This window comes from Excalfactoria chinensis, chromosome Z (genome assembly GCF_039878825.1).
Source record: "Excalfactoria chinensis isolate bCotChi1 chromosome Z, bCotChi1.hap2, whole genome shotgun sequence".
Classification (NCBI taxonomy): Eukaryota; Metazoa; Chordata; class Aves; order Galliformes; family Phasianidae; genus Excalfactoria; species Excalfactoria chinensis.
The window spans coordinates 8176935-8191142 of record NC_092857.1 but is presented as its reverse complement, the minus strand read 5'-3'; the positions used below and the strand labels follow the sequence as shown (position 1 = coordinate 8191142).

The following is a 14208-nucleotide window of genomic DNA, read 5'->3' as shown; positions in this document are numbered from 1 at the left end:
ACGCTCCTGGGCTCTGAACTCCTGCTTCAGCATGGAGATGGAGAGGTGGATGGTGGGCAGTGGAGGCTCCCAGTCTCCCCAGTGTCCAGCACTTAGGAACTGGTGCAGGACTACATCCGCCTTAGCCAAGACCTCAAGACCCTCTTTGCTCTCTTCTGGCCAAAGTCAAGTGCTCACTGGTTTTTCCTTAATTCCATTTAAACCAGACTAAGTTCCCTCAGCTGAAGGAGATCCCAAGGAGATCCTGGGTGTCATGCTGCAGTGGGACTGAGACGCTGTGGGAGACATATGGAAGCCTCCCGTGTTGGGAGGCTGTAGCAGAGGCATGGAAATCAAAGCAGCTGTGATGTAGTCTCATATTTCAAAATGAGGTGAATTCAGCCAGGCCAGATGCTGCCACAGGGGCTGGCTGTGTCTGGAGCTTACTGGAATTCCCCCTTTGTCCTTTCTAGCTCCCTGGCTTGGAGATGGGGAGCAGAGCACTGCACAGCACCAGGGGGTCTCAGGGAGAACAGCAGCATGGCTGGTGCCTCCTGAACAGTGCCGAGGGATGGATGTGATGATGTATGATGATAGGTTGTATTTCCTATGGGGCGCACCATACTCTCATGCATCGTTCCTGCTCTCATTAAGAAATTCTTCCTCAGGAGTGAGCGCTCAGGGATGCTTCTGCTGCCTGTGGTGTCTGGTGCTGGATGATGTTCGGATAGCTCAGTGCAAATGACATCCTGTCCTCTTCCCAAATCACACCAGAGTGAGGGGGGTGGGGGGGATGGTCTCTTGGATATACTTTGTGGCTGACCACATTCTTCTTAGAAATCTCACTGACCCCAGCAGAGGGGGAAAACCATCACATCCCCTTTTCCCAACGTGGAAAGCCCCTTTCCTCACTCTCTCAAGGCCCTCCTGGGGAGCAGAAGTGACTCCAGCAGCCATGCTTTCACCCACTTGGCACTGAGAAAGCTTCATGTCACACACAGGAACGCAGAGCCTCTGTATCTCTCAGGGGCTGAGAGCTGCTGGGAGTGCTGCAGGAGTTAACAACACCCCCTCCACCCCCCCAGGATGCACTCCCAGCTCTTACATACTACCTTCTACTCATGTTCTGTCCTTTGCTGTGAGGTCAGGGTCGCCAGAAGTGCCCGGACTTGGAGGGGGGGGGGTCTCACAGGAGGGAACCTCCAGCACTCCCTGCTGATCCTGCACCACCACCCTCCTTGCCACAGGATGTCTTTGCCAGCATCAAGGGGGAATGAGTGGAGATTAGGTCCCAGCACCAGCCTGCATCCACATGGGACTGATGAATGATGTTAATCCTCTGCTGCCCAAATTCCTCTTCCACCCACCAAGATTTCTTTACAGTTAATAAGCTTGGAGAATGCTGAAAGTGGGAGGGTCTGACTACAGCTATCCTTGCATGTCCTGTTTGCACTGCTCCTTCTGCCTGCCAGCCTCCTCCTGTCCCCTCTGGCAGTACTGACATGCTGAACATGGGTGCAGCTGGAGGCAGGGCTCTCCCGATGGAGAGCTCTGCTCTGTGCACAAGGTGGCACAGTAGCCACACAGGGATGAAGCACTTTGGCAGGTGGCACGGCTTGAGCTTCCTCTTTTTTTCTTATCCTGGACTATGGAAGGGACAGTTCATTATTTCCTACTGCTGAGAGATGCAGAGGGACCCAGGAGTTCCTGTCCCCAAGAAGAAAATTGTCACTGTGTAGCAGTCTCCACTAAGGTGCAAGGAAGCGCTGAGGCTGAAGCAATGGAGAGGGGGGAGGGATGGAGATTTCAGTACAAGATTTTACTCTCCTTGTGGGGAAATATTTTTCCTGATATAAATGGGCATTTCCCTGAGTGCAGTTGGTGCTTCTCTCCCTATCCCCAGTTCCCTCCAAGAGGATCCTGTCTCTACACCTCTCCAAATGCCCACGGGGCAGGGGTGAGATCCCTTCCACTGTCCCTCCCACAAGCTGCATCCCCCATGCCATCCACCAGGGCTGGAGCAGGCTGGCTGAAGATGGTGGTTGCAGTGGCAGTGTCCCGATGGTGGCCTCAAGGAGGGACAGCCTCTGTCTCTGTTCTGCCCTGAGGTTTGCAGCAGGAGCGTGCTCTTTGCTCCTGGTGATGCCTGCACGAGCAGTGAGTGCTGGCAGCCAAGCCTCCCTTTGGGGATTTCTGCTCGTGTGCTGAGAAAATACATTTGCAGAAAGACATGCAGCTCTCTTTGGCCATGAGCCCACTTGCTCCAGGGACACCTGGAAACCACGCTGTCTTTTGGCATGTGAGCTCAGCCAGGCTCCATCCACCAGCACTGCACAGACGTTCCAAGCTCAGGCAGTTCTGAATGTGTCTGGTGTGCTGGCAATGGGGAGGGCACGGAGGTAGAGGGGCAACCAGGCACCTACAAACAGGCTGGAGGCTTTAGGGGGAGTCAAGCAGCTCCAATATACACTCATGACTGAGTGATGAGCCTCATCCAGTGGGGATGTCCCAGAGAGGTCTTGGAGGAGGGAGTGGGAAATGCACGGGATGAGATCCCATAAGTTTTTTCCCAGGGGCCAGGGGTGATGATCCTGACCACAGCCTCCATGCCCTGGAGGGTGCTTGGCTGTGGGGAGGCTGAACAGCTGGCTGCAGGGAAAGCTGACGGGATGTTCGGGAACTGCACAAAGATCAAAATGCTGCCTACTGCCATTTCCCACCCCTGTCTTCACTAAAAGAAAGTGAAAGCCAAGGGCTGGACAGATAAATAGGCAGTGGGGAACACCAGCAGCAGAGCGCGGCACGCTGTGCAGAGCTCACCTCTCCTGTACGGAGCACCACAGCCTGCAGCTCATCCTCTGCCTGACTCAGCAACACAATGCAGCAGCTGCGTCTTCTCTGCTTTAGTCTGCTGGTGCTGGGATGTATCCTGCACGGTAAGAAGGAAAATTTATGGGTGGTTTTCTTGAAGAAGGGCTAGGAGCCAGCTTCTTGTTTGCTTTTGCGTTTGCAGAAGAAATACAGGGATTCAGTGCTGGGGCTTTGCAGCAGCTCTCTTGAATGTTCTGCTCGTAACTTGTACCCAAGGGACTCTGTCCTGCCCAAAGTCCACAAGGATCCTATGCAGAAATCTGTGCTGGGAACAGGTGGTGGAGCATTCCTGCCCCCCAGTGCCCTAACCCAGCCCATGCACACTGGAACTGCATGCTTCCTTTTGCCCATGTGCTTCCTTTTTCCCTTGTCTAAGAAGTCCCTACCATGACAGAGGAGCATCCCGGGCACTTGGGGTACTGGCCTGGGGACACAGGAGGGCTCCAGGCATGCAGGGTTGCCCACACTGAGTGGTCATCATTCTGCCCCACTTCATGGCCTTGGTGTCCATGGAGCCCAGCAGTGACCTCAAGAACACTCATGCTGTTCCTCCTCCAGTGTACGCCGGCAACAACGTCCTTGACTGCTGCCTGCGGACGAGAGAGAAGCCCATCCCGTGGCGGATAGTGCAGGACTACCGGATGCAGCTGGTGCAGGATGGCTGCGACATCCCTGCCACTGTGTAAGCCATAGGTCCTTGGTGGGTGAGGGATGGTGCATGCAGGAGGCAGGGAGGGAGGCAAAAATCTGGGGAGAATGTGAGGGAAGGTCACCAAAAAGTGGACGTGGAGGAGGATGGTGATGGAAGCAATGGGTGAGAACTCGAGCTGTGCAGGAACATCTTCAGGACATCTCTTTCTTTTCCCCTGTGGACCTGGCAGGTTCATCACTGCGAGGGGCAAGCAGCTCTGTGCCCCACCCCAAGCTCCGTGGGTGCTGCGCCTCCGAGAGAAGCTGGACGCCAGCTCTGCCAGGAAGGTGGGAGCTGGACCCTGCTCCATGCATGTGCTGGGGACTGGGAACAGTGTGGGGTGGGTTGGGTCTGCCCCTAAACAGGTCGTCCCAGTCCTAGCGGGATTGATGCTGCTGCAAATGGCACTGGGAACAAAGCAGAGATCCCTGCTTCTGCTCTGCTGCCTTGGAGTTGGCAATGTGCACCTCCATGGGGAAGGCTGGGGATGAGGTTTGTGTGTGCTTTGCAAGCCCTCTTCTTGCCCAGAGAGGTGGTGGATGCCAGTCTCTGGAGACAGTCAAGGTGAGGCTCTGCCCATAGTCCCGGTAACCACTTCAGCTGCAGGGAAGGGGCATTGGGAAGGCTCCTGCCTCAGAACCACACTCATCCCAGCTGGGTTTTTCTCTTTGCCAGGTCCCAAATCAAAGCAATTAGGCTCTGCAGAAGTGTGTGCCCAGCCCCAGCACCCAGAGCAGGGCTGATTCCCAGCTGTGAATCTGAAGCTTGTGAAGCCATGAAGCCAACCCTGCTTCTGTGTCCTGCTGTGGTGCACAGGACCAGCCCTCCTTGGTAGTTGTGTCAGTGCACAGTGCTGGGCACAGCTCTTCTGTTCTCTCTTTTCCCTTCTGCCACTGTTGTGACCGAGAAACCTGCATCCGGCTGAGCCAGGGGCTGCTTGATGGGAGCCTTGGCCTTGAAGGTTCTCAGCATCACCTCTGCCACCAACGAGGACAAGGAGTTGACCTGAGGGACAGATCTACAGATGAGTTTGTTGGGGTCTCAGCCTTCCTGTGATCTCATTTCTATCACTGGTCTGTTTCCTTGGGTTTCCATCATCAGCCTCGAGCCTGAGACCTTCTATATCCCTGGGAAGGGCTTCTCAGTAAAGACTGCACAGGGATGAATGGGAGAGATGGGGATGTCCCTTGCCACCATGCTGATTCCATGCTGTTCTCAGGGAACACATGACGTTGTTTCTTTCTTGAGCCCTGACTCCCTTGCAGTTTTCCCCTGGTGCACTTTCCTGACCAGGTGGAATGGAGCCATGGCCAGCATCTGGGACAGCCAGGCAAAGGTGCACTGGGGCAGATGTCCCATCCTGGCACTGCTGGGTGCTGTGGCACAGCTGGTGTCCACTTGGCCAGGGCCTGGCCTGCAGGATGCAAGTGGTGATGGGTATCACTCAGGGATACTGCCATCCTTCTCGGTTCCTGAGCCTGCCACCATGGTCAAAAACTGCTCTTGGCAATGATACGGGAGCAGTACTCACACCATGCTCAGGTACTTGCTGCTAGATCTATTCAGTGCAATAGTTAAAGGCATTAGTTGCTTCCTTCCTTCCTTTCTTAAGAAAGTAATTAAAAAAAAGCTGTAATTTTGTTAAATAATAATAAAAAGAAAAAGCCCATGGGTTGTTGGCTTGCCTTGTGTTTGAGCCCAAAGAACAGTGCAGAGTATGGGAGTGTGTGGAGTGTAGGGTGATAAGAAGGGCTTTCAGGGGTGTGGGATGATTTCAGAGGGTGAAGGATGGGAGAGAGCATGGAAATACTGCACCTCCCAGGCCAAGCCACTTCAGTGCCACCAGTACAGCTGCTGGGAATGCGAGCTTTGCCCTTGTGGTAGAGGGAAACTGAGTCAGGGCATGCTCAGACTGGCCTGCATCTCCGAACCAGTGAGCAGCTGGACTGCACAAGAGAAAGAGCTTTTGGGGAAATGCAGCGTAGTGAAAATCCCAGCGTTCCGCTCCTAGGTGCATCCATGGGTAAGGCACAGCTTCTGCCCCTCATCACCAATGAACTAGGAGTCCTGGATTGCTTTGCTCTCAGGTCTGTGCACCAGCACTGTGTACAATCAAGTCTCTAAAACCAAGCCGGACTCCATAAGATTTGCTGCCCTAAAATGGTCTCATGTCTCCCTGAGAGCTGCCCTTTCACCCAAGACACAAGTTGGAACAAAACTGCTCCTTTCTGCAGAAGCATGGGACATATACGCAGGTGCTATGTGTGGCAAGACCAGCAGCCAAGCACCATGCTCTCGCACATGACTGTTATTTGAACTGAACACCTGGGAGACCCAGGGACCCTTTTTGAGGGCAGGAGTGATGTGGCCACCATCCTGTCCCAGGATGGCATCCATGGGGAGCAGCATGGGGATGCCTAAGCAGCTGTTAGCTGTTGCCATCAAGTCCTTTTACCCTCCTGTTCAGCTTCACCCTTAGCTGGAGGCTAGGGTTTCTTTTTCAAATGTTCTCCCCCCACCAGGGTCCTTCTGCTCCATGTGCACTTGCAGTGCCACAGGCTTGGCTGTCTCTCACCGTAACTTTCCCAGAGCCCTTTCCCCTGCTCTGTCCCAGCTCATTAAGCACAGTGACAGCTCCAGCAACATAATCCTGAGGAGGAGGAGGAGGAAGGCTGGTATGGGAACAGAGGCCAAGACAAACAATATGAGTGGGAGGGGAGTGTAATTGGTGCTTTCTTTGGCAGAACCACACTGCTGCTCACTCCATGACCTGTGAGGGGCCACAGCAGGGAGGATGCTCAGCATGGATTCATGCCCAGGCTGAGCTGCCGCAGCTGGTGGGTTCAGCTTGAGATGGACCAAGTCTGTGCTTGTCTGGAGACAGGGACTCAAGGAGCACAGTGCCCAGGTTCCCACCTTTTGTGGACCTTGGGGGAAGGACGGGAGATGCTTCCCTGGGCAGCATGTGTGGTTCTGGTGGGGAGAACCCTGGAGCTCTCTGTGCTCCTCAGCCAGCCTCTCAGGAATCCCTCCAAGCCAGCAGGACTCTGCACTTGAAAAGAAACAACAGCACAGTGAGTTTTTCTGATATACATATATAAAAGTCAATGACTTTTCAGAGGTCATAGTCCTTGGAGAAAGCAGCAATGTGCTGGGTCGCAGCCAAAAAACCATTTCAGTACAAGTGCTCCAAGTCTTCTTGTTTGTCTCTTTCTCTCCAGTTGTGTTTTCCTGCTCTTTGCTTACCCTCTCTGCATCCACAGAGTGGAGGACTGGGACCTGTCACTGTGGGATGCAGACGTGCCCTCAGTAGGTTCAGGGTTTTGTTGCACAGACCGCTTTGATATGAAGTATTCTGGAGTGTCAACTGAATCACCCAGGGTGCTTTATCAGTTCCTGACAAAAATATTTCTCGTATTATGGACTCACAAGTCATTATAAATAGAAAGTTTGCCAAAACAGCCCTTCTTCTGGTTACTGCTCTCAAGGCCAGGAAAGAAAGGCAAGGTTATACCTATGCAAGCAAACCAAACATGTTCTGCATTGTTCTCTGCCCCAGGTCTCAATGCTGGGGGCATGAGAGCTTTCATAGAATCATAGAATGGCCTGGGTTGAAAAGGACCACACTGATCATCTGGTTTCAACCTTCCTGCTATGTGCAGGGTCGCCAACTGCCAGACCAGGCTGCCCAGAGCCACATCCAGCCTGGCTTTGAATGCCCTTAGGGATGAGGCAACCTTCCAGGTTTGATGGAAGCTGCCTCAGATGCCTCCCAAATGGAGACAGGACAGATCAGGCATGATCTGCTGTGACCTTAGTGTCCAAGTGCAAGGACCAGCTGTTCACTGTGGTGGTTGTATCCTCCACCTGGTGCCACAGGAAAGGGCTGCTCTCCATGGGCACAACTCCCTTGGCACCAGCAGTGGACCCAGTTGACAGGTGCTCAGAAACTTGAAGGTTGTTCAGAGGGATGAGACTTGTGGACAGATGGGCAGAGTAGGAACCCAGGAGAAGAAAAGCCCTGCTGGTTCCTTTCCCTTGTGCTGTTAGCTCCTGCCTAATCAGCAACATGTGTGGGTGATGGAGAGGATCCGGATTTGGCATCTCTCCGACCCAGGCTCCTTCTGGCTCTTCATTCAATCCCAGAGCATCATCTCCGGTGCTGCTTGTCTGGACACTTTCTGCTAGGCTTTGTCTTGTAGGAAGATGACAGCACCTTTGGCCAAGCTGTGGGGCTCTGAGCAGAACTGCTCCTCCCATGGGTGCTACACCTGAAACTTTATCCTGCAGCTGGGCTGTCCTAGTGGCATGATCCAGCCTACACCAAAATTTGTGTCTGTGAGCAGATCCAGCTCTCCTTGCTCAGGATACGGGCTGGCTGAATGAATCCAAATCACCTTCACCAAAACACTGGGCTGCCCACTGCCTTCCTAGCTCCATAGAGAATCGATCTCCAGCCCAGGGCTTTTAGTTTAGTTTCTCCATCTGCTTGTGTGCTTTGTTCTGACTTTTGTTACCTGAATGTACAGCCAGGTCCTTCCAAACAACAACAACAACAAAAATCCCAAACCAACCAAAGGAGAGAGATGGGTTTCCAATGACGTTGGGCAAACCCAGTCTGAGCAAAGATCCAAGTTTTGATGGTAGGATTTGGGGTTCTCACCCCAACAAGCCTCACAGGCACTTCCTGAGGTTAGAAAGATATTGTGTGAATCCTGATGATAGGAGTAGGGATGTTGGAGTTTTGGGGTACCTGAATACTGATCACCCAAAGCTTGACCTTCATAGCTGGTCATGCTTTTGGAGAGCAGGATAAAGCAGAGAGAGAGCATCTACCAGAGGACAGAAACAGCAGCGAAACCCTACCAGCCCCCAAAAAGGGGGCAGGTTGGAATGTTCCCTTTTTGTCCTTTGCACCTGATGGCTTCATTCCTGGAGAACACGGTCTGTCCTGGAGAAATCATGGTCTAATTTCTAGGTTCTGAGCAGGGCTGGAGAAGGGGACCAACCAGGCTGCTCTTCCTGGTCCAGGTTCCTGCAGTCAAAAGAAGCCCAGAAGCTGCCTGACATGTGGACCTTTGTCCCCACAGTTTTACATGCAGAATAGGCTCAGCCACCAGCCAAGTGCACCCTTACCCACCCCCAGAGCACTCTTCGGAAAGGGAGGGGAGGCCATCCTATCTGCCCACAGATGCACCCATCTTCTTTTTATGGATGGTAGCAGTAAAACCTGGAGATGAAAGAGAAAGCCCAGGAGGACAAGCAAATAGTAAACCTGTCCTGCTGCCAGAAGCCTCTGGAAAGTACCTTCCATATGAGCCATCTCTCCCAGCAATGTGGTAGACATCAGTGAGGAGCTTAGTTCCATTTTCTGTGGCACTGCCCACCTCTCCTTCATGTTTTTCTTGTAGGAAAGGCTGTGACTGGTGTACCTTCCTGGCCAGGAGGCTGGGGAAAACTTCATTCTCTTTCTCTCATGTGCTCTGCAACATAAAGGCATATCTCTGTGACACAGAGGCTCTGGGGCTGTAGGAGATAGGGTGCAGGTGGGCACCTCTGGCTTGGATGGGGCTGGAAGGGGATCAAGGATCAGCCAAGTGCTCCATGAGATCCACTTGGGAGCAGGTAGGAGGAAGAACCATGGGATAAGGGCTGGGGAGTGGGGAAGATAAGGAGATTTTGGACCTTCTGTCCCAGCTCCTCCATCCCTTCTGCCCCAGCTCTGCCTACCTGCTGGCCATCATGTACCCATCTAGAGGGATGTGGCAGCTGTGCTGTGCCACTGGGAGGGTCACCATCTGCAGCCCCATCTGCTGCCTCCTCCAGCACATCTCATTCTTCTCTGCTTTCCTACAGAAAAAAAGGTTTCCTTCTTGCAGATGTGTTAGCTGGGAAAAACCCTCCTCTGCTGGGCTGTGCACTGAAAGCACAACTGTGTTTATATACATGTTCCTTAATCTATCAAGCCATGACTTTCCACTGTCTCTAGGAAGATGCTGCTCCAAATAAGCAGCACTGTCAAGTGTCTTCTGAGCCTCTGAGGTAATCCTTGGTGAAAAACAAACTTGGAAGAGTTTTCATTGCAGTGCTCTGCAAACTGTAGTTTCCCACCTTGCACTTAGACGCTGTGGTTTTCTGGAAAGGCACTGACCAGTATATGAAAGGATAGATATCAGCCACTGTTTTACAAAGAATAAAAGCAGAAGTGTCTCAGATACACTGCAGTTATAGATTCCTTGAGCACTCATAGTGCTTGGTTTCATTTCTCAGCTGGTGCGAAGTGCTTCAGAATTTGGAGCCAGCTGCCTGCAGGGAATTCCCAGTACTGATGCCCATGGGGTTTCACTGCCTGTTCTGGGGGAGAGGCAGGGCTGAAGTCCACTGGGTTGAGCCCATGCTGTGCCACTGTTGTTTGCTGGGTTTGGTTGGCATGGGCAGGGCAGGTCCTGGAGATCTGCAGTTCACACCTTGGCTGGAGAACTATGCCTTCTTTTCATTGAGAAAGGGCTGGGAGCAGAAGGTATTTGCAGCATGATGGGGGGATGGCAGGAGGGAAGCTCTCTCCACCTTGGCCTGATTTCAAGCTAAACTGCTAACCAGTCCTGCTGACAGCAAATCAAATGCAGGTGGCTTGGTGCAAAAAATCACATCTCCTGGCATGCCTGTGTGCTGGAGCACCAGAGTTAAAAACAGTGTTTGTGCAGACTACAGCAAAAAATCCCTACAAAGAGCCATTTAGTCTAATACCACGAAGTGCTCAGCCCAGCAGCCCAGCTTGGCAGCAGGTGCAGTGGTAGTGGAGAAATGGGAACTGTGCTGTGGCTGCTGTGTGAGGCCAGTCTGTGGGTGCTCAGAGGTGGAAGCAGCATATTGGGGGGACAGAATTGCCATCCAGAGGGACCCAGACAGGTTGAGAGGTGGGCACATGTGAACCTCATAATAGCCAAGTGCAGGGTACTGCACCTGGGCTAGAGCAAACCCAAAGATCAATACAGATTGGGTGTTGGATAGATGGAGCACAGCACTGAGGAGAAGAATTTGGGTCTATTGGCTGAAGAGAAACGCATCATGAGCTGACAGTGAGTGCTTGTAGCCCAGAAGGTCAGTCATGTCCTGGGCTGCATCAAAAGGAGCATGGACAGCAAGGTGAGGGAGGTGCTTTCTAGTGCCTAAGGGCACCTACTGGACAGCTGGGAGGAGACTCTTTACCTGGGAGTGCAGTGATAGGGCAAGAGGCTATGGCTTCAGGCTAAGAGAAAGTAGATTTAGACTAGATATTAGGAATAAATTATTTCCTATGAGAATGATGAGGTGCTGCAGTTGCCTAGAGGATCTCTGAGTACCCCATCTCTGGAGGTGTTCCAGGACAGCTTGGATGGGTCTTTGGGCAACCTGATCTGGTAGGAAACATCCCTGCCCATGGTAGTGGGCCTGGAGCTGTATGGCTTTTAAGGTCCCTTTCAACTCAACCCATTCTCTGGTTCTGTGATGAGGGGCTACAGGTCTTCTGGATTTCAAGGAGTGCATCCAGCCTCTGTTTTCTTCTCTCCTATGAAGATGACTGTTTTCATTTCAATCTGAGCTTTGTTCAGGAAGAATATTGGACATCGTTTTGTTCTGGAGGAGAGCAGGAGATGGGTCCAGGCAGGTGGGCACCCAGGTGGGAGGGCTGTGGAGATGGGCAGTGAGTTTGATTGGAGAGCAGTAGCAGTCTGAATGCTCTGACCTCCAAGCACTGGCTGATGGAGCTTGGATATACCCGGCTTCCAGGAATGGACAAGATGGTTTCCAAATGCAAAAAAGGCTGCTGCAAAAAGAAAGGGAAGAAGCTGTTTTCTGAGTTCACTTCTGGTGGGACAAGAAGTCACAGGAAACCTTGGGGTCAGATGCTGGGGGGAAATTCCACTTATCAAGAAGGGTCAGTGAAGGAAATGCTGAGGATTTTACAGTCAAAACCTCCTGAGTTGTGCTGGCGCTGGCTTTGCACAGGGTAGGCATGATAGCCTGGGACAGCCTTTCAAAGTCCTTTCTTTTCTGTAGTTTTGTGGTCTGCCCAGCAGGTGAGGTGGGCTTCCTCTGCCTCGTGCTGTATGTCTGAGGGCTGTGTGCAGCCATAGAGACTATGAGATGCTTTACTCACAGGGCAGTGAGGCCCTGGCACTGCTGCCCAGAGAACTGTGGTGCCCCATCCCTGGAGGTGCTCGAGGCCAGGTTGGATGGGGCCCTGGGCAGCCTGAGCTGGTGGGGGCAACCAGCCCCCGGCAGGGGTTGGGGCTGGGTGGGCTTCGAGGTCCCCTCCAAGATAAGCCAGACTGTGATTCTATGATTCGGTGATTCTGAAGAGTCTGAAGTAAGGGAATTTTAAACAAAATTGGCCCCAAATTTTCCATGCTCAGTGCTGTAAGAGAATGAGGAAAGGCTTTAGCAGAAAATATCTGGAATTGGATCAAGAGCCACACGCACTCTTAAACAAAGGAGATACACGGTCTTGAAAGAAAAAGCAGATGTAAACAGAGATGAAAGGGGCAGACAGCAGGTTGGGTTTCTCTGGATCTCATTTGTCTTCCTTGTGCTGCAGCTGTCCCGAGTTGAGTGCTATGGGGCCACAGTGTGCCAGGACACGCCAGGCCATCCATCATGGTTTTGCTGGCTGCCAGGGCAAGCCTGTGCCGAGCAGAAGCTCCCAGCTGTGCAATGGGGCTCTGCCTCATTTGATTCTTCAGTGTGAAGGCTGCAGCCTTTCCCATACCTCATGCAGGCAAATGCAGGCACAGAACAACTTCTTCCAGCAGGGCCCTGACCCCTGCAAATGTGACCCCACAGGACTTTTCTACAAGAGCTCTGGCTGGGTTTCAGGGGGGTCATTGCTCTCCTGCTCCCAGAAGCTCTTCATCTCCATCCGGGAAGGGATTTCTCCTGCTCCTTTTAAGGTATGGCTGGTTGCAGTAATACAAGGTTTCTAGGCCCAACAGCCAAATCATTCCCCTTTCTGGGCCAGTACTTGAACAGCCTCAGTCTGCTCAGCATTGCTGCTTTTCTTCCAGCAAAGTTTCTCTCAGTGCTAGAGTGAGCCTGAAGAGGAAGGACGGGTCATTCTGCAGTGCTGCAGCCTGAAACTGCTACGAAGGGCTTCCTCTGAAAGCCAAGAGTATGAGGGCAGGTATCAGCTCTCATCTGAAGAGCCAGCAGCTCTGTGCCACCCTTACGTGGACTGTCAGGGATAGAATGGACCGAGTCCAATCCAGAAGCTCCCAAGTGAGAATTTTTCTCTGCAGCTTGCAAAGGAAGTGGCCATGGTGGCTGGGTCTGCGGGGGCTTCCCACAGGACAGGGGGTCTGCACCTTCCTTCCTGGCATTCCTATGGGAAATCCTTGAGACTGAGGATTTCCAGGCAGAGTATGACCAAGGCCAGCAAAAAATCATCAGAGGGAGCGGAGCTGGAAGACAGAGCTGCCAAGAGTGCAAAGGCAGCAGAGGGCATGGGAGCTGGGGAAGTCTCCAAAGACAATACAGTGTACCAGGCTGGTATTCCTAACAGGGCACAGTAGCTAAGAGTGGAAAGTCCCTGGCCGGCTCTTCAGTGTGTGATAAGCCAGGCTGGCCCTATGCCCTGCTGAGGTGGGATGTGCTTGTGGATCCCTTGTTACAGGAAACAGAGGGGAGAGGACTCCGGGCATCAGTCAGCATGACAGGAAAGCAAAAGGCAGCCAGGTCCTTCCTTCTGGCAGCTCCGAGCCCAGCTGATGAGAGAGGGGTCCCCAAAATCGCACAGGGACTGATGGGAAATGTGGGCAGCAAGTCCAGGCATCTTCCCACCTGTGGGCTGACTGTGCGACGTTGCAGCTTGCTGAAAGCCTGAGCTTTCATTCCTGTCCATTCCTATCACTGCCACTGTCCGGTCAGAACTGCACCATAGGGGCCTTTTAAAGTCTATTAGAAGCCTCCTCCCAGTGTCTCACTGCAGCGCTCCCTGGGCCAGCCCAGCTGCTCCAGCCCTGCAGTTGTCCCCAGGCCAGTGCTGCCCAGCTAACGGAGGTGGTTGTTCAGGAGCTCCAGGCCACACACAGCAAATGTGCTGCACTGACATCGCTTACCGCCACGGCAAAACAAGCTGTTGATTATGCAGCAGTAGATTAAAGGGCTCTTAATATCTTTATGGGGTACAAGATACACAAACTCAGCCTGGTAACTGTCCTCAAGGTGGAAGCAAAAGGTGAAGGCAAATCTAAATGATCAAGGGAGAGCTCAGTGCTTTATCACCCCCTTTACAATCTGCTTGGACTTGCAGATTGCACAGCCCTGCATACATTTGTGTTCTTATTCGCAGCAATAGAATATCCTTAAAGGGACACTTGCAGCTCTTGCCACCTCATCTTGACCCCTCTCTTCTTGCACTGCACCAGCCAGGCTGTAACTCAGTGCCTGCATTTTGCAAGAAGATTCCTCCTCTATTCTGGAGAACACTGAAATGCCACCAGAGCTGCAGTGACTTTATGGGGAACTTCACACGCCGGCAGCATGAAGGTCAGGGTGAGGCGAGCCTCACCTCTGCAGGGGCTGATGGTAATTCATCCTTTGCTGCTGATGGATTAGAGGCACTTTATCACTGCGTCCTGCCTCCAACATCAGTGGCAGCACATGCTGCCCTGCAGCTTCCTTGTTACTCC

General features: G+C 52.7%; 1 protein-coding gene across 1 annotated transcript; it reads left to right on the top strand.

The window, feature by feature from the left end:
• The first annotated feature begins 2778 nt into the window (after positions 1 to 2778).
• CCL19 (C-C motif chemokine ligand 19) lies at positions 2779 to 5204 on the top strand. Its single transcript, XM_072360246.1, has 4 exons — positions 2779 to 2915; positions 3409 to 3532; positions 3732 to 3828; positions 4217 to 5204. The coding sequence occupies exons 1-4, from the start codon at positions 2858 to 2860 to the stop codon at positions 4235 to 4237; spliced, it is 300 nt and encodes a 99-aa protein (XP_072216347.1). The 5' UTR covers positions 2779 to 2857; the 3' UTR covers positions 4238 to 5204.
• Positions 5205 to 14208: the final 9004 nt, after the last annotated feature.